This window comes from Protopterus annectens, chromosome 3.part1 (genome assembly GCF_019279795.1).
Source record: "Protopterus annectens isolate FY-2018-M chromosome 3.part1, PAN1.0, whole genome shotgun sequence".
In the NCBI taxonomy this organism is placed as follows: domain Eukaryota; kingdom Metazoa; phylum Chordata; order Ceratodontiformes; family Protopteridae; genus Protopterus; species Protopterus annectens.
Genome location: NC_056732.1, coordinates 1,838,108,609 through 1,838,135,215, shown reverse-complemented (window position 1 = coordinate 1,838,135,215; position 26,607 = coordinate 1,838,108,609). Strand labels below are relative to the sequence as shown.

At 40.9% G+C, this 26,607-nt stretch overlaps 1 protein-coding gene across 1 annotated transcript in view; it reads right to left on the bottom strand.

Moving 5' to 3' along the window:
- The window catches only part of LOC122798735 (gastrula zinc finger protein XlCGF57.1-like), a 133,970-nt gene that overhangs the window by 74,021 nt on the left and 33,342 nt on the right, over positions 1–26,607 (bottom strand). Inside the window, exons 2-3 of the mRNA XM_044067838.1 lie at positions 20,355–20,481; positions 13,516–13,635 (exon numbers count right to left, since the gene is read on the bottom strand). Coding sequence (XP_043923773.1) covers positions 13,516–13,635; positions 20,355–20,481 — 247 coding nt within the window. The remainder of the gene's footprint in view (positions 1–13,515; positions 13,636–20,354; positions 20,482–26,607) is intronic.

Sequence of the window (26,607 nt, the reverse complement as noted above, 5' to 3'; positions counted from 1 at the left end):
AAGTCTTGATTTGTGAATGTTGACTGTATATCCCAAGGCCTGCAGTAGGTGGATGGCATAATTCAAGTCCTTTACCAAAGTTTGTTGGCTGTCCGCTTGTATAAGGCAGTCATCTAGATATGGGTATATTTGAATCCCCTGAAGTCTGCAGTGTGCAATTACTGATGCCAGACATTTCGTGAATACTCAGGGTGCAGTAGATAAGCCAAAGGGCAATGCTGAGAATTGATAATGCTCTGAACCTGCAAGAAATCTGAGGTGTCTTCTGCAACTTTGTCTGATAGGGACATGCAGGTATGCCTCCTTGAGGTCTAGAGTCACCAGCCAAGACCCCTTGCCCAGCATGGGAAGGAGTTGCTGTAGAGTCAGCATTTTGAATTTTGGCACAATGAGATAAGTATTCAGTGCAGACAAGTCGAGAATAGGCCTCCATTGATTTTATTTTCTTGGAACAAGGAATAGTCTGGAATAAAATCCTTGGCCTTGTTCTGAAAGAGGAACCTTTTCTATAGCTTTCATTTGCATTAAGTTGGAGATTTGTTTCAAAGCCTCTGCCCTTTGATTTGGTGGCAGGTCTGGCATGCCTTTTCTTTTTGGCAATGTGTGAAAACGGAACCTGTATCCTTTGTCTATTATTTGCAGTGTCCATTTGTCTCTTGTAATACTGTGCCAATTTTCTGAGAATAAAGAAAGCTTTCCGCCCAAAGGTGCTTCTAATTGAGCCCTGGTTGGCGGAGTCAAAGCAAAGTCATTGAGTCTGTCCTTGTGCAGCAGTTGTAGGTCCTGCACTACCTCTCTGGTTGGGAGGCTGCCATTGACGGCCTCTGTAGGAGCCTCTAGCTTGCCCTCTACCTCTGGCATGCCTGTTCTTGCCTCTCTGAAATCTTTCTGTGTCCGGAAAGGACCAATTCTTGGTAGGCCAATTTCTGCTGAATCTTGGTGGTTGGACTTGTAGAAAATCTTTGACTGTTTGTACAGATTTTGCCTTTTCCTCAAATTTCTTTAAGACCTCCTGAGCAGTGGAGCCAAATAACTTTTGCTTTTCCAGTGGAGCATCCAGAAGCTTAGCTTTAATATGGTCTGGCAAAGATTGTTCCTTCAGCCAAGCATGCCTACGTATGACTGCACCTGTCATAGCTGACCTACATGAAGCTTCCAATGCATCATAACCACACTGCAAGAAATGGTTGCTAACCTGCTGGGAGTTATGTACCAGATCCTGAAGTGATTTGCGATCTAGGGGTTCAGGTGAAGACAGTTTCTTATGCAATTCATCTAACAAATACTCTTGGTACTGTATCATATGAAATTGACAATTTAATGCCCTCATGGAAAGAGTAGCAATAGTATACACTTTTTTATCCCATCTCTCTAAAGCCCTGGACTCCCTTTCAGAGGGGAGTGGATTTTTAGTAGTGGCAGCTACAACCCCTTTAGGGCCCTGGGAGATAGTTTCTGGATCAGCAGAGTGGGCCTTGTAAAGAAAAAGATGCGAGTCCGGTACCCTGTAGTACCTATCGGGTTTGACAGGGGCCGGAGGAAGAGTGTCAGGGGTTATGCTAGACTCAGAGTACACATCATCAATGACATTCAAAACAGGAGGAATAGCCAAAGGTCTATGCTGAGGTAAATTCTTAATAAGTAACTTAGTAAGTTCTTAATCTTTTCCTGGAATCAGAGAATTCCTGGCCGTGCCATTTGAAATGCTCTCTCATAGTGTGAAGGGTCTCCCCGAAGGATAGTTCTTCAGGAGGGAGGCCGAGGGATAGATTCCTCTGCATCAGAATCAAAAACTCCTCCTGGTAGTCCGAGAGAGCAGAGCCATCAGAGGCCTCCTCTGAGGAGTGGGGATCAGAGGGCTCAACCCTGGGCCTTTTGTCTAGAGGAAGTTGAGAGCCCCTGTCCGGATGGGGTTGAGAGCCCCTAATTAAGGAAATAAGGTCCTCTGCTAAAGTTAGAATCTGTGAACTTGTAGTGGGTCCCTGAGGAATAACCCTGGGAGGCATAGCTTTTGTGTGTTTGGCAGCTTTAGCCCTGGTGAATGCCTTTATGGACATGGATGCAGGAGGCCTGGCTGCACCACGTGCAGGTGTAGATTTGTCTAGAGGAATGGTATCAAACGTTTCCAAGACACCAGTTTCTGAAGGAAATTCAATAACCGACTCACCAGGGGCCTCCGGGGCCGAGGTTGTCGGTTGAGCGGTTTCGGGGGTCGGAAGTACCAAGGACTCTGTTTCAGCCGAGACCGAGACACTCGTGGTAGGCCTGGCTGTGGTTTCAGCCGAAACCGCGGCCCGCGTGTGTCGGTCCTTGTCTTTCCGTTTCTTTGTTAAATGTGAAGTCGGAGTCTCCGACGGCATATTGTATGAAAAACTAGCCCCAAAAAATTCCTCTGCAAACTCCGCCCGACGTCTAAGAGTGCGTCGGTTGAAGGAAGCACAGGCTTAACAGGCCGAGATGTCGTGGTCTGGGCCTAGGCAGGGGAGGCAGAAAGAGTGGAAATCCTTATGAGGTATTTGTTTCCCACAAGTTAAGCAATTATTAACTTTATCTGACATTGGCTGAGGCAAGAAAGAGTCCCCAACGGGGTACTTAGCTTTTGAAGTCTTCGGTTAGCTGAATTACAGGAGCTGGCCGACTGGCACTTGCGAACTGCTTCTGCTTCGGGCACCACGCGGCAAGAAAGACTGGGGAAGATGGCGTCGGCTGACGCTTTTATACCCCAGGTGCTCTGACGTCGGGGAAAGCGCGACATCAGCCGACGCCGGACCCAGACTTTGGAATCCAGCCGACCGAAGGGCTGCCTGAGGCAGGACAACCCATATGTGATGACTGCAGAGGCATCCTTGAAGGACATCCTGGGCAGTAAAGGCAGAACAGTTGAAGAAGCTAGAGGTGATGGAAATGAAGTGCCTGAGAAGGGTGGTAGGATGCACACTGTGGGAGAGACAATGAAATGAAAACATAACAACAGAAGCCAAAGTAGCTTCAATTGCAGAAAAGATCAAAGAGAACAGAGTACAGTGGTTTGGGCACATGTGTAGAAAAGCAGAAGACAATCTGGTGAGGAATATTTGGGACAGACAGGAAGAAGGTAAGAGGAAGCGAGGGCGTCCAGCAAAGAGGTGGATGGATTGTGTGAAAGAAGATCTGTGACAGATGAGTGCTGAAGAAGGCAGGAGTGTGGCACTGAATCGAGAGAGTTGGCGACAGTTAACATGATATCCCGACCCCATGTAGAAAAAATAGGAAAAAGGGGGCTGATGATGATGCTTGGACACCCCTTGTTAAGAGCCTTAGAGCAGCTGATGAAGAGTTGGCTGGTGGCAGCTGGAACTACCTTATAGTCTGGGCAGAAGGGGGCATAGCTAATAAACCTGTGCCAGCCTTTCCCAGGTGTGTGTGTGTGTGTGTGTGTGTGTGTGTGTGTGTGTGTGTGTGTGTGTGTGTGTGTGTGTGTTTGTACATAAAACAAATCTCAAAGTGTGTGTGTGTGTGTGCGTGTGTGTGTGTGTGTGTGTGTGTGTGTGTCAGCTACTTAGGCATGCACATGAATCACTGGTTGGGCAGAGAGGGTGCTGGAGGTTTTGGCTTGGCCACTCAGCTGAGATTTCAACCCTATAGCTGTGCCAGTGGGGAGTCTTACTGGGGATCGGGAGAAACCAGACCCAGACTGACTGTGATCTCAGTGTGCTTTTAAGGGAAATTGCACTTTACCGTGTGTGTACTTGTCATCCTCCCAGGGTGTATGTTTCTCACTGTTGCCAGTGGTGAGAACGGAGGTTCCTTGAGTACTGTGCAGTGCAGGCGTGTCACACTACTCACCAATGCACTGCCCTTCAATCACTGAAATGGCTGGAGCTACCACAATGACTTGCTTTCTTACAACTCGTAACTGCTCACAACATTATCTATCGGTTCACTGCTTGTCCTGCTCCATCTGTTCTTTCTATCCATCTTCCCAACAGATCTCTAAGATCCAAAGACAAAACTTCTTTCTGTACACAAGCCCAATAAAACTGCTGGAAAATCCCTCCACTCCAGAGCCTGGAACAACCTTACCATAAATATTAGAGCAGACATCAACTTCCTCTCAGCCGTTTTCAACCTTTTTCATCTTATTGCACACAAAAACTAATTACAAAAATCTTGTGGTACACCAAAAAATATATTACATTTTTTGCTGACCTGACAAAAAATAGGTATAATTTTGATTGATTTAAAAAAAAATATATTTTCCTCGTTTTTACTTGCATTTAATATTTAATGAGATATCTGAGCTTGACGTCATTCTGGAATTTTGTGCGAGGTCGAATTTTTGACATGCATACTCTTAAATCTTCTTTCAAGGTTTCCAGCCATGATCTATTTTTGTTCTTAACATTATTCATTGCAGAAAAGCTTGATTTTTTCACAAATATATCAGCAGGACAGATGAGTCTATAAGCATCCTTGACATTAAAAATTTCTATGAACCTAAATATTTCTTTAGGGAACAAAGAGTTCTTAACTACCACACCCATTTTCTAATGTCTCTGGACCATACACAAGAAGCCCCCTTCCAGAACAGAAGCCCGAATACCTTCATGCTGCAGATACTAACGTGCACTTTTCTGTTTATGACTGATCTGTCTTAAATGCATTTGCATGGCTGTCAGCAGTGACATACATCTTGACCAAAAATAAACAAACTAAGTGAAATGGATATAGCAGAAAAGAATAAAAGGCCTGAATAAACTGAAATGCACATTCATTAATGAGAGTCACCAGCATTAAGTTTTACTGCTGTCACAAGGTACATCAACTTTTTAATTGATTATGTGAAGTCCAGTAGTGTGGAAAGTCCCTTACCTGCATTCACTCTTCACTCTCTCTCTATCTCACACATACACAGTCTCTTCTGCTTTCATACATACATTCACTCAGACAAGCAGACAGAAAAATAACAGACGCACACACACACACACACACACACACACACACACACACACACACACACAGTTATAGTGGGTATGTCTCCTGAAGTCCCAGCTTGCAACAATGCGACTCTTAGACCAGAGCGCTGAACGAGGTACTCTCTCAACTGTACCACTTTTTGGTACCTTGAGATCCACCTTGTCAGCAGATTCTCACTACACATAGATCTAAGTCTCCCTCCCCTTACTCCCACCTTCTTCCTCTTACTCCCTTTTTATTTCTCTGTCTACTGTCTATAAAAGTCCCATAATCCTCTTTGTTATCTCCCTACCCCACTCTTTCACACCCCAACTACTTCCTTCATCACACTCTAGCTTCCTTCCTCATGCTCTTATAGCTTCCTCGTCCTTCGCCCAGTTTCTCCCACTATCCCCTTCCCATGCTTTCACTCCTCCCTCATCCTTCACCCAGTTTCTCCCACTATCCCCTTCCCATGCTTTCACTCCTCCCTCATCCTTCACCCAGTTTCTCCCATTATCCATCCCATGCTTTCACTCCTCCCTCATCCTTCACCCAGTTTCTCCCACTATCCTTCCCATGCTTTCACTCCTCTCTCATCCTTTGCCCAGTTTCTCCCATTATCCTCTTCCCCAGCTGGCACTCCTCACTCATCCTTTACCCAGTTTCTCCCACTGACCCACATGCTGTCACTCCTCTCTCATCCGTCACCCAGTTTCTCCCACTATCCTTCCCATGCTTTCACTCCTCGCCCATTATCCTCCTCCCTCATCCTTTGCCCAGTTTCTCCCACTGTCCCCCCATGCTGTCACTCTTCTCTCATCCGTCATCCAGTTTCTCCCACTATCCTTCCCATGTTCTCACTCCTCCCTCAGCCTTCGCCCAGTTTCTCTCACTATCTCCCATGCTGTCATTCCTCCTTCACCTTTGCCCAGTTTCTCCCACTATCCTCCTCAAGCTTTCACTCCATCTCATCCTTCACCCAGTTTCTCCCACTATCCTCCCCCCATGCTCTCACTCCTTTCTCATCCTTCACCCAGTTTCTCCCACTATCCCCCAATGCTGTCACTCTTCTCTCATCCTTCATCCAGTTTCTCCCACTATTCTCCCCCAAGCTTTCACTCCACTCTCATCCTTCACCTAGTCTCTCCCACTGTTCATATTCTTCGCCCAGTTTCTCCCACCATCCTCCCCTCATGCTTTCACTCCTCCCTCATGCTTCACCCAGTTTCTCCCACTATCCTCCCCATGCTTTCACTCCTCCCTCATCCTTCACGCAGTTTCCCCTGCTATCCTCCCCATGCTGTCACTCCTCTCTCATCCTTCACCCTGTTTTTCTACTTAGTTTTTCACCGATTGTCATGTCTTTTAACATATCATTTTCCCACACTGTCGTTAATTGCATCCTATTCTCTTATGATATTCTAAACATCAACTGCATTGTCTTATAGTGCATTCTTCTCTAACATACTGTATTATACTATTGTAATAGTTGCTACCTGTTCATTTTTCATTTTATACTTGTTCATGCTAATTTTAAGTCTCTTATTTACTGTAATAGTCATTATATTTATATATTTGTGCTTGAGTTATTATATTTACTCATACAACTTGTTTTTTTACTTCTGGAGCTTTTCTCCCTGGGCCTCTGCTGTTAATGGGTTCCCTGGACCCAGTCAGACTTTCCTGGTAAACAAATGTCAAATAAATAAATAAAATAAATATCACTGGAATCAGAATTCCAAGCTTATTGTGACATATACCAGCATGGCTTTATTTCTGGCAGATCCACCATTACAAGTTTAATTAGTTTTTATGCAGAAATAATAATTATCTTAAATGAAAAGTTACTAGCTGATGCAATTTATGTTAACTTAGCTAAGACCTTTAATTCTGTTCCTCACAACCCGGTTTTGAAATATTTGTCACAAAGCAAATTCAACAAGTATTTAAGTGTTTTGTAATTGGTTGGATAATAATGACATTTTACACCAACAAAATCCATCACATGAGGAATAGCAGTTATGAGGAGAGACTGAAAAAAACTGAAACTACACTCAGTGCTTTACAGGGTGTCCAGAGGTGACTTGATATGACTATATAAATGTTGAAAAAGTGAGAAGAGGTGCAGTACTTTGGGGCTGAGTCATCGATGGAATACACCGCCATAAAAAAAATCTTGTACGTTTTAAAGAGTATGGACCTATGGTTCAGTCACATGGTATACCATACCACTGCTGATCTGAGCATGCAGAACCCGTGTAGGTGTCTGGGAATGGGCTGGCACTGCTCGACACACACTTAGATGACAAGTTTCACAAGCATTCTGTCTAAGGTAGGGATGAATGAGATGGACCTGAAATCTGAACATCATGACATGGGTAATCTGTGAAGGGGCATAATTATTGTCGCCTTCAGATGGCAGAACATTTGTTAGACAACAAGGACTGGATAAAAGTGTCTGGCAGTTGGTGCACAGGATTAAGGCTCTGAACCGTTGATCAACTTCTTCCTGTAACCAAAAGGTAGAGGGATTAATTGCTTCCGACTCCATTTGCCTAGTGAATAACTCTGTAAATCAGTTAACCAGACAGTGCTCCTGGGTAATCTCTGAAAAAAGGGCACTTTTGTCTAGTAGACTTAGTTAACAAATGCATAAATTAAAAATAAATACATTGTAAAAGTGTAACTAGGCATTTACATAAAGACATGAACCAGGAAGGTGAGACGTTGGTATAATTTTAACTTACATTCACAAGGTGCAGGTTTTACTCTCACATGGGGTAATTGGCTAGGCTTAAACTGGCCCACAGAGGCAGTTAGCCTAGTACTAATCCATGATGAACCTATACAGGCTGCCTGCACCAAAGGTGGCACTAGATTATTCAAAAAATCCTCCATTTCACTTTTCTGGAAGATTCTTAAGTAGAAGAACAAGACTAATTCTACGGGTGAGGGGGTAGGGCTGAGAATGCTGGCTTAAAACTCTGGGACTACCTGTTATTTAAAAAATAAAACCCTGTTATGCTGTACAAGGTCATGAATTTCCTTATCGAATGATAGGTGGGCCACAACAAATTTATTTTTGTTACCTTTCTTTTCTTTTCAGCTCACCTACTCATGGAGTTTCTGTTGCACTGCCAAATAAAAAGGATGGAGAACATAAAAGAAAACCTAGAGTTGTGAATGGTCACCAAGTTAGCACCCTCCACTGTAGAACACTGAACTCTAACCGGTTTATTAATTAGTCATTATTTATTTGTCTGCAATTCAATTATAGTTATTTTTTTGCTCTCCACATACCTCACTGTTATCGGCCCAGCCCCAAATACCAAACATCCACACAGGGTCTACCAGCTACTCTCCAAGCCCTGCAGACTTATTCCATTTTTGCAGGGGCTAGTCATGGATCCTGGGGACTCAGTTTATCTATGCTTCTACTGGGGGGGATTTTTATGACCCATCCACTTCGCCTTCCCCACCCACCACACTTGTTACTTATGTCAGACGGCAACACTCTTTGGACCACACCTCCTTAGGAAGTGTATCAGGGAGCATTCTCCCACCTGGTATAGGTATGACTATCGCTTCCCTGCTGCTCCATATGTCGCTCAAGTTGCTAATTGAACCTGGGTCAGCCGGGCTGTAGTCAGGGCTTTATCCCTCTATGTTACCAAAGCAGCAATAATTCAATTATGTTTTGTTATCAAAATATTAAACTCCTCTGTCTTTCCTTATCTGCAACTCTCAGGTGGTGGCAACCACCTCTTAAAAAGTCAGGCATTTATAAAGATCAGTCTGTATTCCAAAATAAATCAGTATTTCAAGACTCCCTCTTTCTATTGGCAAACTCTTGAATAAATTCCTGCACAGCCTTAGGTGCACCTCAAAAAAGAACATCTTCAAATCCTAACAACAAATCTACATGTAATGCAAATAATACTGTGGTTGTAGTATTCCTTAGACAGTGTAACCTTTACATTTTTAGCCTTCTATAACCTTCATTTCTATTCATTATCTTTAACTTCATCCACTATTACGGACACCATTTTTTTATTTGCATCCACCAATTTTTTTTTTTTTTTGCATAAGTCAAGTAAACTCTGCTTTCTCTACAATATAAGTACATTTGTGATTGATATTGTCAGAGTCAGGTCTCAGTCACTTTGTAGAATTTGTAAATATTTTACTTAAGAAGGCTACAAACTGTGCAATATATTTTTTTCTGTTATCCATGTCAACTACAGTATCTGGTTTTGTATTGGTTCATGTCTTCATTTATTTTGTATATCCATATATTCTTCTCTCCTGTCACTTACCGTTTGCTTTTTAAAAGTTACTATATTATTATCCAATAAGTTATTGTCTGGGGGGTATTTCTCCCCATTAGATACCAGTGAATAAGGACTTGCTGCTACAGAGAGAATTATAATCATAACATTCTAAAAGAAATTTTGCTCTACAGCATGTAAAACTACTGAAAATCTCAGTTTTACATGCATCACTTTGCCTTTCAGGACTTCTGGCAGTGGTTATATTTATCACTACAGATATAACAGATTCTTACAAAGCTAGAAAAAAAACTCCTGAGAAAGTTTTTTTTTTTTTTAGTCTCGATGTCATGAAAACACTAGTGATGTGAGTCTATTTACTGAGTTTGTCAACCATAACAAGTACCACATATGTGTTTGATACGCAATGAAGGGCGAATGCAAACCTGCCCGATGACTGCATAGACCTACTATTAATATTTACCAATACATAATTTTAGCTTTGAAATAATTTTACATCTTCTAACAAAATTTTAATTAAAATGTGGCAGAACAGTTAACTACAAAGAGTACTCATATGCTGATTTCAGGTATACAGATATGCACACAACATGAACAATATGTGATGTGTGTCACGTTATAGTACTCTAAATTTGGAGAAAGGAAGGCTCCCACAAATCCTGTGGCACAGAAATTCACAATTTTGGAGACACATACATTATGTTTACTTGTGCAGGCCATTCATTCCAGATACATTCTAAACATGCATCCTACTCTTCATCTTGAAAGGAAGTCATAACCCCATTCCTAAAGTGCAGTGTAACATGCCATGCTGTGACACTGAAATCTCTGCAAAACCCTGAAAGTAGTAACTCTCCAATGAAATTTCTGTAAAACCCTGCATGTGGTAACTGTAGAACAACACAAACACACATATATATATATATATATATATATATATATATATATATATATATATATATATATATATGCATATACATACACACACATATATATATATATATATATATATATATATACATATATATATATATATATATATATATACATACATATATATATATATATACATATATATATATATATATATATATATATATATATATATATATATACATACATACATATATATATATATATATATATATATATATATATATATATATATAATGATTTACCTTTGAATAGTTGTAAATCAACTATCCGAAAGGCCCTTTGTGCGAACCGGAATGACGAAAACCGTCATTCCGAACTGCACCAGTTTGAAAATTAGCAAATCGAAAACCAGATTTGGTGATTTTCGAACTACAATTACAAATAGAGATCGTAATGCACCCCCCTACTTTATTATTCTAACTCAGACGTTACACTACAGTAGGGAAAGGGTCCACTTCCCGATCCCCAGTATAGTGCACTCCGCACCCAAAATGCTGAATCTGCAATGACCGAATGTCAATGTGCATTCGCTCATTGCACATTCGCTTCATTTCTATTTGGGTATCAGAAAACTTGAAAACATACTTCCGCACAATTGTCTTTCAACAATGTGTGTTTAAAACTTTTCAAAGGTAAACCATACACACACACACACACACACACACACACACACACACACACACACACACATATTTATCAGCCCTGCAGTGCTGCTCACCCCAGCCTTCTGTGCCACACCACCTTCTCCAGTGCTGCACACTTGATTCATTCTTCAGTACCATACCATGTTCTGTAGTACTGCACACCCCCTGCCCTCAGTACCACACCGTGTTCTGTAATACTGCTCACCCCCAGCCTTCAGTACCACACCATGTTCTGTAGTACTGCTCACCTCCGGCCTTTAGTACCACACCATGTTCTGCAGTACTGCACAACCCAGCCTTCAGTACTACACCATATTCTGCAGTGCTGCTCACCCCCATCCTTCAGTACCACACCATGTTCTGCAGTACTGCTCACCTCCACCCTTCAGTACCATACCATGTTCTGCAGTACTGCTCATCCCCAGCCTTCAGTACCACACCATGTTCTGCAGTACTGCTCACCTCCTGCCCTCAGCACCACACCGCGTTCTGTAGTACTGCTCAACCCCAGCCTTCAGTACCACACCTTGTTCTGTAATAATGCTCCCCCACAGCCTTCAGTACCACACCATGTTCTGCAGAACTGCTCACCCCCTGCCCTCAGCAACACATCATGTTCTGTAGTACTGCTCACCCCAGCCTTTAGTACCACACCATGTTCTGTCATAATGCTTCCCCACAGCCTTTAATACAATACCATGTACTGTAGTACTGCTCAATCCCAGGGTGGCCTAATGGTTAAGGTGTTTGCCTTACAAACACAAGGTGCAGGGTTTGAGTCTCACAAGGGATAATTGGCTAGGCTTAAAATGGCTCGCAAGGGCAGTTAGCTTAATACGAACCTATGGTCCCTAATAATGCTCCCCCACAGCCTTCAGTACCATACCATGTTCTGTAGTAATGCTCAACCCCACCCAAGTACTGCAGTACTGCCCCTAGCCTTCAGTACCACACCATGTTCTGTAGTACTGCACACCCCCAGTCTTCAGTACCACACCATGTTTTGTAGTACCGCTCACCCCAGCCTTTAGTACCACACCATGTTCTGTAACAATGTTCCCCCACAGCCTTTAGTACAATACCATGTACTGTAGTACTGCTCAACCCCACCCCTAGTACTGCCCCTAGCCTTCAGTACCACACCATGTTCTGTAGTACTGCACAACTCCAGCCTTCAGTACCACACCATGTTCTGTAGTACTGCACAACTCCAGCCTTCAGTACCACACCATGTTCTGTAGTACTGCACAACCCCAACCTTCAGTACCACACCATGTTCTGCAGTAGTGCTCACTCTCAGCCTTCAGTACCACACCATGTTCTGCAGTACTGCTCACCCCCAGCATTCAGTACCACACCATGTTCTGCAGTACTGCTCACTCTCAGCCTTCAGTACCACACCATGTTCTGTAATAATGCTCCCCCACCCCACCCCAAGTACTGCAGTACTGCCTCTAGCCTTCAGTACCACACCATGTTCTTTAGTACTGCACACCCCCAGTCTTCAGTACCACACCATGTTCTGTAGTACTGCTCACCCCCAGCCTTCAGTACCACACCATGTTCTGCAGTACTGCTCACTTTCAGCCTTCAGAACCACACCATGTTCTGTAGTACTGCACAACTCCAGCCTTCAGTACCACACCATGTTCTGCAGTAGTGCTCACAGTCAGCCTTCAGTACCACACCATATTCTGCAGTACTGCTCACCCCCAGCCTTCAGTACCACACCATGTTCTGCAGTACTGCTCACTCTCAGCCTTCAGTACCACACCATATTCTGCAGTACTGCTCACCCCCAGCCTTCAGTACCACACCATGTTCTGCAGTACTGCTCACTCTCAGCCTTCAGTCCCACACCATATATTGCAGTACTGCTCACCCCCAGCCTTCAGTACCACACCATGTTCTGCAGTACTGCTCACTCTCAGCCTTCAGTACCACACCATGTTCTGCAGTACTGCTCACCCCCAGCCTTCAGTACCACACCAAATTCTGTAGTACTTCACACCCCCAGCTTTCAGTACCAGACCATGTTCTGTAGTACTGCTCGCCCCCAGCCTTCAGTACCACACCATGTTCTGCAGTACTGCTCACTCTCAGCCTTCAGTACCACACCACACACTGCACTACTGCTCACCCACAGCCCTTAGTACTACACCCTGTTCATGAGGACTGCACATCTGCAGATGTCAGCACCACATGTTCTACACCATTAATCACTGCCAGCCTTCACTGTTACAACATATTTTACACAACTGCTCACCCAAACCTTTAGTGTTACCCCATGTTCTACAGAGCTGTTCAGTTTGTGATTCTCCCAGCCTTCAGAATCTCTATGGTCTTCTTTTTCCTTCACCCCCTTTGGCATAATTTTTCTGTTACACATTCTTTCCCATTCTCTAAAACTTATTCTGTAGCTTATTTCTGAGCATAAATCCTTCTCCAACTTTAGAAGATATAAATTTTTAAACTGGGGCACAAAAAGATGCACCCCCCAACCTTGATGTGACTGCCAGACTGACCATCTTTTAGATAAATTCTTTATGTTCTAGTGACCAATGACTTGCAAAAGGTTGTGGTTTCTGATCTGTTACCGACTAGTGTAGCCATCTTTACCTGTCACAATCATGTTTGCTTCTATCTCTTCCAAAACATTAACTTTCTCTTTGTTATGAAGTGGAGAACCATACATGACAACTACTTACTGTCAATCATGCCATCAGAAAGTTCCATTTGCTGCAATGTCTCTCCTGCTTTATCATCAGATAGAACCTTCTCATATTTTTCAGTCAGCAAATAAAGATGCTTCAGTGGGATGTTGTAACCTGCAAAAAAATGGTAGAAATTGGGTAGTTAGCAAAATCATTCCAAAAATGTTGGAGAAACATAACAGAAAATAAAAAAAGTCACCAGGAAGTTGGGAGGTTGCCATAATGGTTAAGGGGTCTAATATACAGACATATTGTGCAGGATTTGATTCTCACATGGGGTAAACTGGCTAGGCTTAAAATGCCTCAAAGGGCGGTTAGCCTAGTATTAATCCATGAAACTATGAAATAATAGATATGGCCTTACCATACTATTCAAACTGTGAGGAGATCCTCTTTGGTGAGCCTATGGTTTCGGATATCCTTCCTTCCTCACTCCACCTGGCTTTTTTTTACTTTCTCATTCACTGGGCTGGCACACCCTCTGTAGCCACATGTCATGATGTTATATGCTGCAAAAGCACAGCATACTCAGCTTCTCCACTCTCCATTTTACCCCACAGCATGTCTAACTTCTGTACCCTCCAGTTTTCTCCATGGCACAGCATGCTTAACTTCTTCATTCTCCAAATTACCCAACCCCTGAGTAAGTCAAATCTTCTAAATAAAGATAAATAATCTAACTGCCTGAGTTATAGGGGACTATTAGAACAACTGCTACTGGGCTTACTTATTTACTGTTTGCTGAGTTAGATAATTGTTTTGAAGACCATTTCCTTTCACAGCCTGAGCTGAAGGGTAAAAATAAATAGCATACAATATAAAAAAGAGCAGAGAACAACAAAACTACAATAAAATAAAGGCTGTGTACAGAGGGGCTATAACCAAGGCTATGTTAGGTATCAGTAGGGCTACTGATGGGTACAGATGGGCTGTAGCTGAGGATATGTAAGGTATCAGTCATGGTACAGATGGGCTGTAGCTGAGGATATGTAAGGTTTCAGTCATGGTACAGATGGGCTATAATTGAGGATATGTAAGGTTTCAGTCATGGTACTGATGGATACAGGTGGGCTGTAACTGAAGATATGTAAGGTATCAGTAGGGGTACTTATGGGTACAAACAGACTGTAACCGAGGATATGTAAGGTATCAGTAGGGGGATACTGATGAGTACAGATGGGCTGTAGCCAAGGATATGTAAGGTATCAGTTGGGGTACTGATGCGTACAGATGGGCTGTAGCCAAGGTTATGTAAGGTATCAGCTGTGAAGAAAATGAAAACATTGCCATCTGTTTTAGAGTGTCTGGCAGAAGATTTGTGTAAATTCTTTGATTAACTCGTACTGTATAACAGAAAGTCTAATTGTGAAAATGTAACTAAGTTCTTAAAATGTTGAGTATCCCTGCTTATACAAAATGTTTAAAGAATCTGTCAGTGTTTTCTAATTGCACATGTTTGAGGGAGATTCTAAAGTACAAACTGTGAAGAATCAGCTGAACAGTAGGTGATATCATTAGAATGTTCCTGATTGCTAGACAATTTTTTGAACACCTGATTGACAGGAAAATAACTTCTTTTAAACAGATGACTATTATTTTTTAACACAAGAGAGCTGAGACTGTTAAGCTGAGCAGTTTGTGAAGTGCAGCAGTTGGTGAAGAATTACAGTGCTGTGCAACGATACCCAAGAAAAAGGACTCACCAAAAACTGTAAGCCTGCCTTTGCCTTGCTGTCATGTTTTAGATTAGATCAGGGACAGTATTCTCTAGTTAGATTAGGAAAGTTTAGTTTAGACAGAGTTTAGTTTTTCTAGAATGATGGACTTCTACCTTACAGTTTAATTTTATATTTCTGGTGATTGAATTCTGGTGTTTACTGAAAGTTATTGATTTACATTCTTGTAATCATTTTACTTATTATGCAACATTTTTCAATACTTTACATTGTGGCTGGACAATCGGTGTGTTCTTCAGAGATTAGAGAGTGCTTATACCTGTTTGATACTCCCCAGATCACTTTGAATGCCTCGCTGCTTCTGGTCATAGCCATCATTTATTTTGGTGTTTAATTTTTAATAATTGATCACCATTTGAAGGGTGTACAGACCTCTCTGACTCTGGTGGCAATGTTACCATTTGTAATGGGGAGGGGACACAGCTGGAAATCTGTGTCAGGCTTCCCATAAGTGTTTGAGTGTGTGAGAGTTAAAGTTATTTAGAGTGTGATTGAGTCAGAGGTCTTAAACTGGAACACATTTCTCTGAAGTATATGAAAAAGGATTACATTTGGCATGGACAGAGGAATATAGTCCAGTCCCAGGAAAATAGTGTGTGTTCCTATTGTGCTCTTAAGGGAAATTGTGGAATTTTTACTTGTGTGTTCTGTGCTGTGGTACTTTCTGTGACACTCCCACACTGGAGTCAGTGGTGAGGACTGAGGCTCCATAATTACTGATGCTGGTTTTAAGTGGGGGATATCAAATTAATTGTTGTAAGTCCAGTGGGATATTAGCCGTATTAGCCGATATTAGATATATCACACTTATTGGTGGCAGTCTGGTGGGATATTGACCGGATGTCTCATTAATTGGTGGTAGTGCTGGGATTTTTAATTGGATTTCAGTAGCATGTGGGTAGTTGTCATTAAAACGTGTGCACTCTTGACAGCCACAAGGTAAGCATTCAACATTTCCATCTATCGCAGTTTGACTTACGTTTCTTAGTTAGATAGCAAGGATGTCAGCAGAAGATTTTAGCAAGCTGACAAAGATCCAATTGGTTAAGGAATGTGGAGTCAGAGGATTGGTGCATGTCGACCTGACCAAGGGAGCAATTATTTCACCCTTGGTTGCATCCACAGCAAAGACCAGCCATTTGGAGGATATCCAGTTTGGTGTTGGTGATGTGCAGGTGTTTTATTTAGTTGTAGTTCATTCACCTGAGGAAGCTAATTGTGAAAGCGCTTGTGTTGGTCTGACTACATTAAAACTGGTTGTTGGAAACGGGAGCCTGGTCTCTACAGAATCATTTGTTTCACTGGGCTTTTTGGATTTATCTATCATTATTGTAGAGACGCCTGGATTTTGTTGGTTTTGGTTGTTTTTAAAAATATAATTGATTGTAACTACAACATTAAACAATTCCCATTTCTTAATTTCCTATAGCATACTCCCCTGATTGCCTAGGTTCTTTCAACATCAATGCGATGCAAAAATTAAAGGAAAATAACTTGATATTCTGGCATCAGTTTATTGAAAATAAGAATAATAAACCACTCTTCTATGTAGTTTTGATAGTCAACATAGCTGGTTGTTTATACAATCAATGCGGCAGTTTATAGAAAACAAAATGAGAGTCTCAATCAACCTAGAGACTGAATCTATACCTAGTTTGATCCAGCTTTTTATTAGGCGCTTTGAAAAGACGGATGATCACAAATTAAGTATTTCACCTATCTCTAAGATATTAAGAGAAGACACTCTAAAGTTTGACTCAGATTTTTGGAATTAGTATGTAAAGATTAATGGAGAACAAATATCTGATGAATCCAAAAAACTGTTATTGAAATCTAAGTATGGTACCCCTTCTTCATTATACTGTAGATTGTATACATGGAAATTTAAGAATAGGAGTTTCTATACTCCACATAAAATAAATCTTATACTCAAAAACAGTGACAGTAAATGTTGGAAATGTGATGAATTACTAGAGGTCAACTGGGTTCACATGTTCATTGAATGTAGAAGTGTTGTTCAATACTGGAAAGAGTTCAGATATTTTGTAAAGGCTTTATAGTCTGATAACTGTCATATTTCTAACTCACTAATCCTATTCAATGTTCCTATACCTAATGTAATACTTAAATCTCAGATTCAGTTACTCTGGTCAATTCTTGCAATTGCCAGAAAAGTTATTACTTTGAAATGGAAAAGTAAACAAGATTTGATGTTTAAAGATGGGTAGCATTTGAAAGACATGCGTGTGTAAATGGGTATTCCTTCGCTGAAGTTGGGCGTCGAGCTGGCACCTCGGCGTTTCGTAAAAATCTACTGCCCCAATCATTAGCAGACCGGAGTTCCGCTGTGGCGACCCCTTACCGGGAAAAAGCCGAAAGACAAACAACAACATTAATTTAGCAAAAGTTGTTTGTAAAAAAGAACTGCAAACCATTTATTATAGAACTCATAACATTACTCATAAAAAAAAATAGCATGGCAAAAATTGGAAAACCTTTTGAACAAATACTGATAACTTCTCATGGATAAAATGATTATCATGGATGAATGGATAAAATGATTATCATGGATGAATGTAAATATTGTAAATAGTTTTGTTATTGTATTCGTTATATGTACATTTGCGTATGTTTATAATGATAACAAAATAAAAATGTTTTTGGGAAAAAATGTAACCCATAGACTTCAGTCACTCTGATTTTGTATTTACTGCTGTTCAGCCAAGTGTTACAGTGTTTCATCTTGTTCATCTATAGGAGAAATGTCTTTATGTTCTTTATGGAACTATTTAGTGATAGAATCGCATTCGCATTTTCAACAGTTAGTTTTGCAGTTCAGTACTGCAAATACCATAACCAAACATTTTTGCAGAGGGGGCAAGCCTCCCTGCACCCTCACACCCCCTGCAAATTTTATATTCCAACTCTGAGATTACACTACAGTGGGGAAAAGGGTAATTTCCCGATCCGCACTGTACCGCGATCTTTAGTCAAAACATTAACCACACGTGCAAATGCACAGTGGCATTCGCTGTACTGAACACTAGCAGTAGTGAAGGTCAACAATACGGGGAGCAGCCTAATGAATTATGGCATTTTCATATTCGCCATCCCTTTATCCTACATTTTCATGGTAAACCATATAAGTAATAGGGTTATGTAGATACAGCTGTCCAATTTTTTTCGGGGAGGGGTGCAGCCCACTAGGAAAATGTTTTAATGAAGTTATAATGAGTTTGATGCATTTCTGCTAGATTTGCAGTTTCTTTTACACAGTTGCAGGACTTAGAGACCTCCAACTGAGTCATAACAGAGGGAGCTACTGTCAGAACTGGACAGTCCTCAGTTTCTTCATCGAACCTGAAGAAAATATCCTGCAGAGCCAAGACAGCAGAAATCTCTAAATGCATCTTTTTGGACTTCCTAACAGGCAACTAAATGTCCAGGTGGGTGGATTCAGAATCTGTAGTTCCCTGGGCCAGCAACTTCAGATGCTGCTTCTCCAAATACACCAAAAGAGATGACAAACTGCTACGTAGAGTCTTGGGAACAAAAGCCTGACAAATTTCACATCAAGTGTGATCATGATCGCATCTATATCATAACATCGACAGCTTAGGTTGTTGAATCCTAAACCATCGACACCTAAGCGTTGAAAGCTAACAATAGTGAATGGCCACATCATCGAATTCTTTCCTCGGGAAAGAATTCGGGTGGCCATCCGTAAACAAAATAAACAAACACAGCCAAACATAGTGGGGGGCTTCACCCCCCTAACTAAATATACCAACTCCGAGATCGCTCTACATTGGGGAAAGGGCAAATCTCCAATAATGGGCATGCAAATTCCTTCCCGAGGAAAGAATTCAATGATGTGGCTGTTCACTATTGTAAGCGTTCGATGCTTAGGTGTCGATGATTAAGCATTCGACAACCTAAGCTGTTGACAGTTCAAAAGGAACCCTCATGGTCTATACCCAAGCAGAAAAGGCACTTGACATGTTTGTCTTTAAGAGAAATCTGCCTCCTATACTCAAACTTCCCCTTTCTAAATGAAATTTAGATGGTAACCTAATAAAAAGAAAGAAAAGTCCCCAACAGGGTACTCATCTCCCATAGTATTGGTAGCTATGACAAGTTAACAAACAATTCACAGACTGAATTCAAAAAAGTAGCTATCAGATTGGTGGCAAATAACTTCTGAGGATTAGATGCTCATACATCACTAATGTACCTTATGTCTTGGACATATAATATACGTCTGATGTCCAGCTTCTAGAAGGGCCTACGTCTTTGGTATGCTAGCCAGATGTACAGCTGTCTTCAGCAGGATTTCCCTTTGGTAGGGAATACCAGAACACTGATAAGGAAGGACATCTACAATGACAAATGGCTGGTAATAATGTGTGCCATTGTTAACAGATGTTTTGAGATGGACCGAACAGGGTAGGTAACCATCATTAAAGTTCTGGATTTGTGCATGAACAAACTGTCTTACATTTGAAGAATGGGGAAGCTACTGGCTATCTCTCCTTCACAGGGGGAAATTAATGCTCAATCCTAGGACTTGTCTGAAAAAGGCAGTTTTAAACAGCAGGTGTAATATATTTAAGAAGGGTTAGCTGAAACACTTACACTGGATCAATGTAGCTAACACGACTTTGATTTGGAGAAATAAACAAAAAGCTACAAAATAATCTCTTAATCGGTTTATAATTTCACATCACACAATAGCATTTTTCAGTGTAGCAAGGACACTTGTACTTCAGATAGGAAAGTGTGCCACACAAAGAAAGATGTCACATATGAGAACATCCTCTTACCTACTGAAATCATGTGAGCTCATTCCCTTACCTAATGAAATCATGTGAGATCATTCCTTTAACTACTGAAATCATGTGAAAGCATTCCCTTACCTACTGCACTCATGCAAAATCAATCCCTTACTGCAGTCATGCAAGATCATTCTCTTACCTACTAAAATCATGTGAGATCATTGCCTTACCTACTGAAATCATGTAAGATCAGGTCCCTATCTACTGCAATCATGTGAAATCATTCCCTTGCTATTTAAATCATGCAAAATCATTATCTTACCTACTGAAATCATATTCTCATAGTTCTGTATCATCACTTCTCTGTAAAGTTCTTGCTCTTCTTTGCTCAGTACCTTCCATTCTTCTCTTGAAAACTCAATTGCTACATCTTTAAAACTTTCTGGAACCTGAAAATATATACAATATGGTTACATTGGTTTTGCTTTTACTGCATATACACATTAATGCAAAATATTTCAAAAGAACATAATAAGATGTGTCAAAACTTGCACAATTGTATTAGCCGCTAATTAGACACAGTTAACTAGTTTTTTTCTTCTTAGTCAATGATACCTTACCAAAAATAATTTCAGGATTAGCTTAGCAGTTGGGACTATTTTTCTGTCCAGTTATAACAGGAATATTATAGCAGCAGATGTGACAACAGAAGGCAGTGGATAATAATCTGCACTTAAATTACATGCATTTATTACACGGGCAGATAACACTGTTTTCAAAGAGCTACAGAATGATTATAGCCCTGATGACATAGATAGTACTCAAAATGCTTTTATTACCCAGGTAACTATGGAAACAATTTAGACAGGCATTTCATTACAAATAAAAAGGCATCCCTCAACAACAGCAATTTAAAAAATACGCAGCAAAAGCACCCCTCGATTTACAAAGGGCAAGTATTCTGCTCTGTTTAAAAAACTCTTCTACCTTTTCTTACTTTTGATAAAAGACTTACCCTGCCCAAGAAACCTGCTCTGCAGCATGCCTGTCATTATTTCTCTATTTGAAACTCCTACTTTTGTAGTTCTCTGAATCAGCTATCAGAATGTTTTGGTAACTAATTCCTGGGAACAGCCAAAACCACAGGTAAATGAACTTGCATAAATATAAACTTGCTAGGTTATTAACAGAAAAATCTAAATGCTCATTTTACTGTCTGTATTTATTAGTTCTCTCACAGATTACGAAATATGCTTTAAAAAGCAATTCTGGAGCTCATGCACCACCAACTTTAACCCCACCAGAAAACATACCCTGGATACAATTCAGATGTTATAGAATTTCTCCCCAACACTGTCCCTTCATTTTATACAACTGTTCCAGTGTCCCTGCATCCCATACAGTTCACCTAATTTTCTATACATCCAAGTAGACATCCTCATTTCAACAGTGGGCCTACCCCTGCAGTACACACTAATGCACGACTGTGACAGCTTTCAGTGATCTATGTATTCTGTATTAAATGATTATGGATATGAAAATAAAAATAGTTGCCCCACCAAAAAAAATCACAACAAACGAAAAAAGTAGGGAGGGTCAGGACACATGATAAAACAACAAACAGTACAGAATTCTTGGTCCTACATTACAGACAGAAGCCACAAAAAGATCATGTTCTAGGTAATGTCTGCAATAACTTGGCTTAGTCTGGTTTTGAATGTCACACAAAAGAATGTTCCAGAAAACTGGAGCAATTTTAGAGAAGGCACTTTTAGCAGTAACAAGAAGATGAGGTGGCCTCTTGAGTACAACAGTGCCCTGAATATCTGACTTCAGTGAGTGAGTTATAGTGTTGACTGAAAGTCATACACAGGGGGCGCATTACTGAAATGCAAATGTTGTGTACTAAAACACATAAGAGTCTAGTTCTATCTGAGCAGAGTAACTACTTAGATTTTTGTAGTATAAAACAATGATTCTCTTTTGAACATGGCAGAAAATGAGGCATATGCTGTAAAAGAAACCTATTAAAATTAAGGTCAGAGCATATACTACTTTGAGATTCTGGCCTTATGGGAGAGAATCCTATCAATTTTATGGATGTATTTAGTTAAGGTAAGATCTTTCCAAATTTACTTTCAGTAAGTAAGTAAAACCTAATGACACCCCTTGATACATATGGAAGGTTAGTTGGATGATATGCTTTTCTGCTTCAGAAATAATACAAGGGTACTAAATCTCTAAAGGGTCTTAAATAACACAGTGAGATTTGCTACAGTTAAAAATAAATTATTACTCTCATTCCACTGTCAAATATAAGACAATTAAAGAAATCATCTTTATTAAACATTTAAAAAAGGATATCTGTACACATACAATAATACTACAGAAAACAAACCATAATGTTTCATTATTTTCATGTGGTATATATTTACGTTTTCTTTCTAACCATATTAATTCATACCATCATTAGAGAAATTGCTCAATTCTTGCCTTTTCTTAAATTTCAATCCACCTTCTGAACATTATTCTGTGTGCTGCTTCAATAAATTCCATTTATTTCTACGTAATTTGATTCTTCATGTGACAAAAGGAGATACTCTCAGCACAGCTAGGTGGAATTTTGTAAATAATTATACAGCTATGTGGAATTTTGTAAATAATTATATGTCATTGGTGAATATTGAAATTATTTATTCAAGATGCTTGTGTTACAAATGTATTAGAACTGTATGTCGTGTATCAAACTGCTTGTAAGGATGCGTGTGTGTTGAAAAGGTATTTGTAAAAGTGCTGTGTTTAAAATGTATCCACAGTGTGCCCTACTGGAAGAGAACAGAAATGTACATGCACTATTGGAACTGTTTAAATGTATACATTTTAACACGGGAAACTAGGATATCGGAGGTTAACCTCAGTCTAGTAAACTTTAGAAAGATATCAGAAATTAAATTACTTTATAGGACACAGTACTGAAGCTACCTCTCAAATTTTCAATGCAACTAGAGAGACAGAGTCTGTGCTAGGAAGCTTTCTGTATTGTCCTTGGAGTGAACTGCTACTTTTGAAGCATGAAGGAATACAACTGTTTTAGGACTTCCAGCATTTGTTAAAGATGTGTGGAAAAGCCCTTGTCTGTATATTTTTTACAGGTAGATGCTAAATGCTGCCAGCTTCTAGCAATGGGGGTTGGCCTGGGAACTAGTCAGATGACCAGAAACTATGTCATTCCGCAAGCTATCCCAGCAGTAATATTTTAGATATTAATTTGAGAAGTCTCTTAGTGAGACAGGGCAATGTGCAATCTGTCTTGGACCTGACAACAACATTAAGAACCATTCACCACACATCTGCCTTACTTTAATGAAGTAAGTTTCTAGGGAACAGTATAACTCTCTTAGATTCAGTCAGGAATATAGTAAAGCTTAGTTTAGATGTTTTTCTTTATTTGTGTGAGCCTGTACTGCAATGTTATTTTAAATATTTCCTGTGTTTTGAACTCTGATGTCACTGTGAATATATATTTAGTATTGTCTTGTTCTTTTATTATTTATTATTAAATATATAGTTGCTCAGCATAATGCAGCCGAGGTTATCCAAGTGCAACTAACTCGGGGCAAAACTGCAATCCAAATTGTAGCTTGCTACAGATCACCCACCATGCCCCAGGATTCCCACTCCTCTTTTCTTGATGTACTAGAAAATATTAGGGTTCAACCAAACACCCTAATAATGGGTGATATCAACTACCCCACCATTAACTGGGAAAACTACTCAAATACCAACTCCTTCGCTCAACGCTTTCTGGAATTCATAAACTCCAATGCCCTGGATCAACTTATCCACACCCCCATCAGGGGCAACAATATCCAAGATCTAGTTATTACCAATATGAGTGACCGGTGTTCCACACCTGAAGTCAATGCCTCATTGGTCCGATCCGACCATAAGCTAATTACCCTAGATATCCACATCCTGCCTCCACCTCCCATTAAGGAAACCATAATAAAAAATTTCTCCAAAGCCAACTTCATGCTTCTTAAGACAGAAGTGGTGAACTTCATGACACCCATGCAGATATACAATACAGTTATGACTACTGAATCCTGCACAACTGCACTTTATAAGCACTTACATGAGTGCATGGATCGTGTTATCCCAAACAGAACCAAGACGCTATCCTCCAAAAAAAGGAAGCCAATCTGGTGGTCCCCTGCCATAAACAAACTGTACAACAGAAGAAAGAAACTCTTGCAAAAGAGAGTGAAACCCCATGAATGGAGGAGCTCCCTGGTCAGCCTCAGTAAGAAGCTGTGATCCCTGATAAAATCCTCCAAAGCTAGTTACGAAAACAAAATCGCCACTGATTCTAAAGACAGCCACAAAGCATTCTATAGCTATGTCAAGAATCTGAATGGCAACACTCAGATCTGCTCTGAGTTACAGCACAATGGCACTAAATATACAGACCCAACTGATATTGCCAACATCCTGGCAGATAGGTTCAGTGCTAACTTTACCCCCTCTCACCCCCTAAAGAGCCCATCTCTATACCGGAAGAATGCAAAGTTCCTGTAATCACGGCTGCACAGGTAAAAACCACACTCTCCAAAGCCAAGACCACAGCATCCATGGGACCAGACAACATCCCAGGCTGTGTTCTACATGAACTACAGAACGAACTGGCACCCCACCTAAGTACCATGTTCAATCATAGCCTCACCTCAGGCTTTGTGCCTGCTGAATGGCGCACAGCAACAGTTATCCCACTCCACAAGGGGGGAGCCACCACGAACCCCGGGAACTACCGCCCCATTAGCTTGACGAGCCTGGTCTGCAAGGCCATGGAATGTATCATCATGGAACTTATAAACAAAGACATTGGTAATCTCCAAACTCTGGATCCCACCCAGTTTGGGTTAATAAAAGGCAAATCATGTCTCCTAAACCTGATAGACTTCTCTGAAGCAGTCACCAAAGCCGTAGACAAGGGTAAGGTGGTTCACACAGCCTATCTAGATCTTGCCAAGGCTTTTGACACCATCCCCCACTCTGGAATTATAGATAAACTCACTAAACTAGGTATAAATCCCTATGTCACAAGATGGGTTGCCAACTGGCTCACTGACAGAACCCACACTGTGAAAGTAGCAGACTCCAAATCCGACTTCAGACCAGTGACAAGTGGAGTACCACAGGGTTCAGTCCTGGGTCCTCTCCTGTTTGGTATCTACTTCTCTGAAGTACAGGCTAACACAGAAGGTCTTTGGTTAACGAAGTTCACAGATGACTGCAAACTAGGAGCCATAATCGAAACTCCTAACGATGTGGACATCCTACAAAAGGGCCTTACTGAGACAGATGCCTGGTGTCAAAGCCATGGCCTCAAGCTCAATGCCAAAAAGTGCACTGTCATCCCCTTTGGTAAAAACTCTGTACCCATGAACTACAACATAGGCGGTAGTATACTTAACACCGAAAGTGTGATAAGAGACCTTGGGACATAGGTGGACTGTAGTCTCTCCTTTGATAATCACATCGCCACAGTAGTTAGGAAATCCTTCTACATGGCACACCTCATCACAAAAGGTTTCTCATCCAGAAAAAAAGAGGTCATTGTTCCCCTCTACTTATCACGCATTAGACCCATTATAGAATACAATGCCCCTTTTGGTATGTACCTCACAAGACATCTCCAACTGGAAAGGCCGCAGAAATACCTCACAAAGAGGATTACCGGCCTGAAACAGATGCCCTAAGCTGACCGTCTCAAAAAACTCCAGCTTTACTCCTACTCAGAGGTGATCTCTGCCTAACATACAAAGCTATGTCAAACCCACAGCTGTTGGACATGCTCCACTTAAAGAAATCCCAATCCCTCCGAGCTACATGTTCTAGGGACCTAAACCTTGTCACCATAATAAACAGAACATGCTGGAGGGATAGATTCCTGTCCCAGAGACTTCCCATACTCTGGAATAAACTACCTATCTATATCAAACAAAGCTCCTCATTAGCACTCTTCAAGAAAAATCTTGATGATTGGATGGGAGATAGGAAATTCACCCTGGGGATCATCTCTGTGGCTCTGCTCGACAGTGGCACAGGAAAATAATTTTCTTGGGTGGCAAAAGCCAGGGTACATTTTTGACTGGGTTTGTATAGGCCCCAGGGCCGATAGCCTAGTACCTACCTATGAACCTATATTTAAACCTTTCATTGTGTCTGATCTAGAGATATTTAAGTTTTGAGTACTTGCATATTTATTTGGTGACGTGTGGCCCACTCCTAAAAGCCTTGCTCTTGGTCAAACTACCATTTGTGTTAATATTAATATTACACAGTAAGATTGGACACCCTTTGTTAAGGGCCTTAAAGTAGCTGTCTAGGAGTGACTCATGGCAGTGGAAACTACCTTACAGTCTGGGCAGAAGGGTGCACAGCTAGTAAATCTGTGCTAGCCTTTCCCACGTGTGTGTGCACGTGTGTGTAAAACAAATCTCCAACAGTGTGTGAGTCAGCCACTTGGGCAGGGACACGAAGCACTGGTTGGACAGAGTGTTGGAGGATGTGAC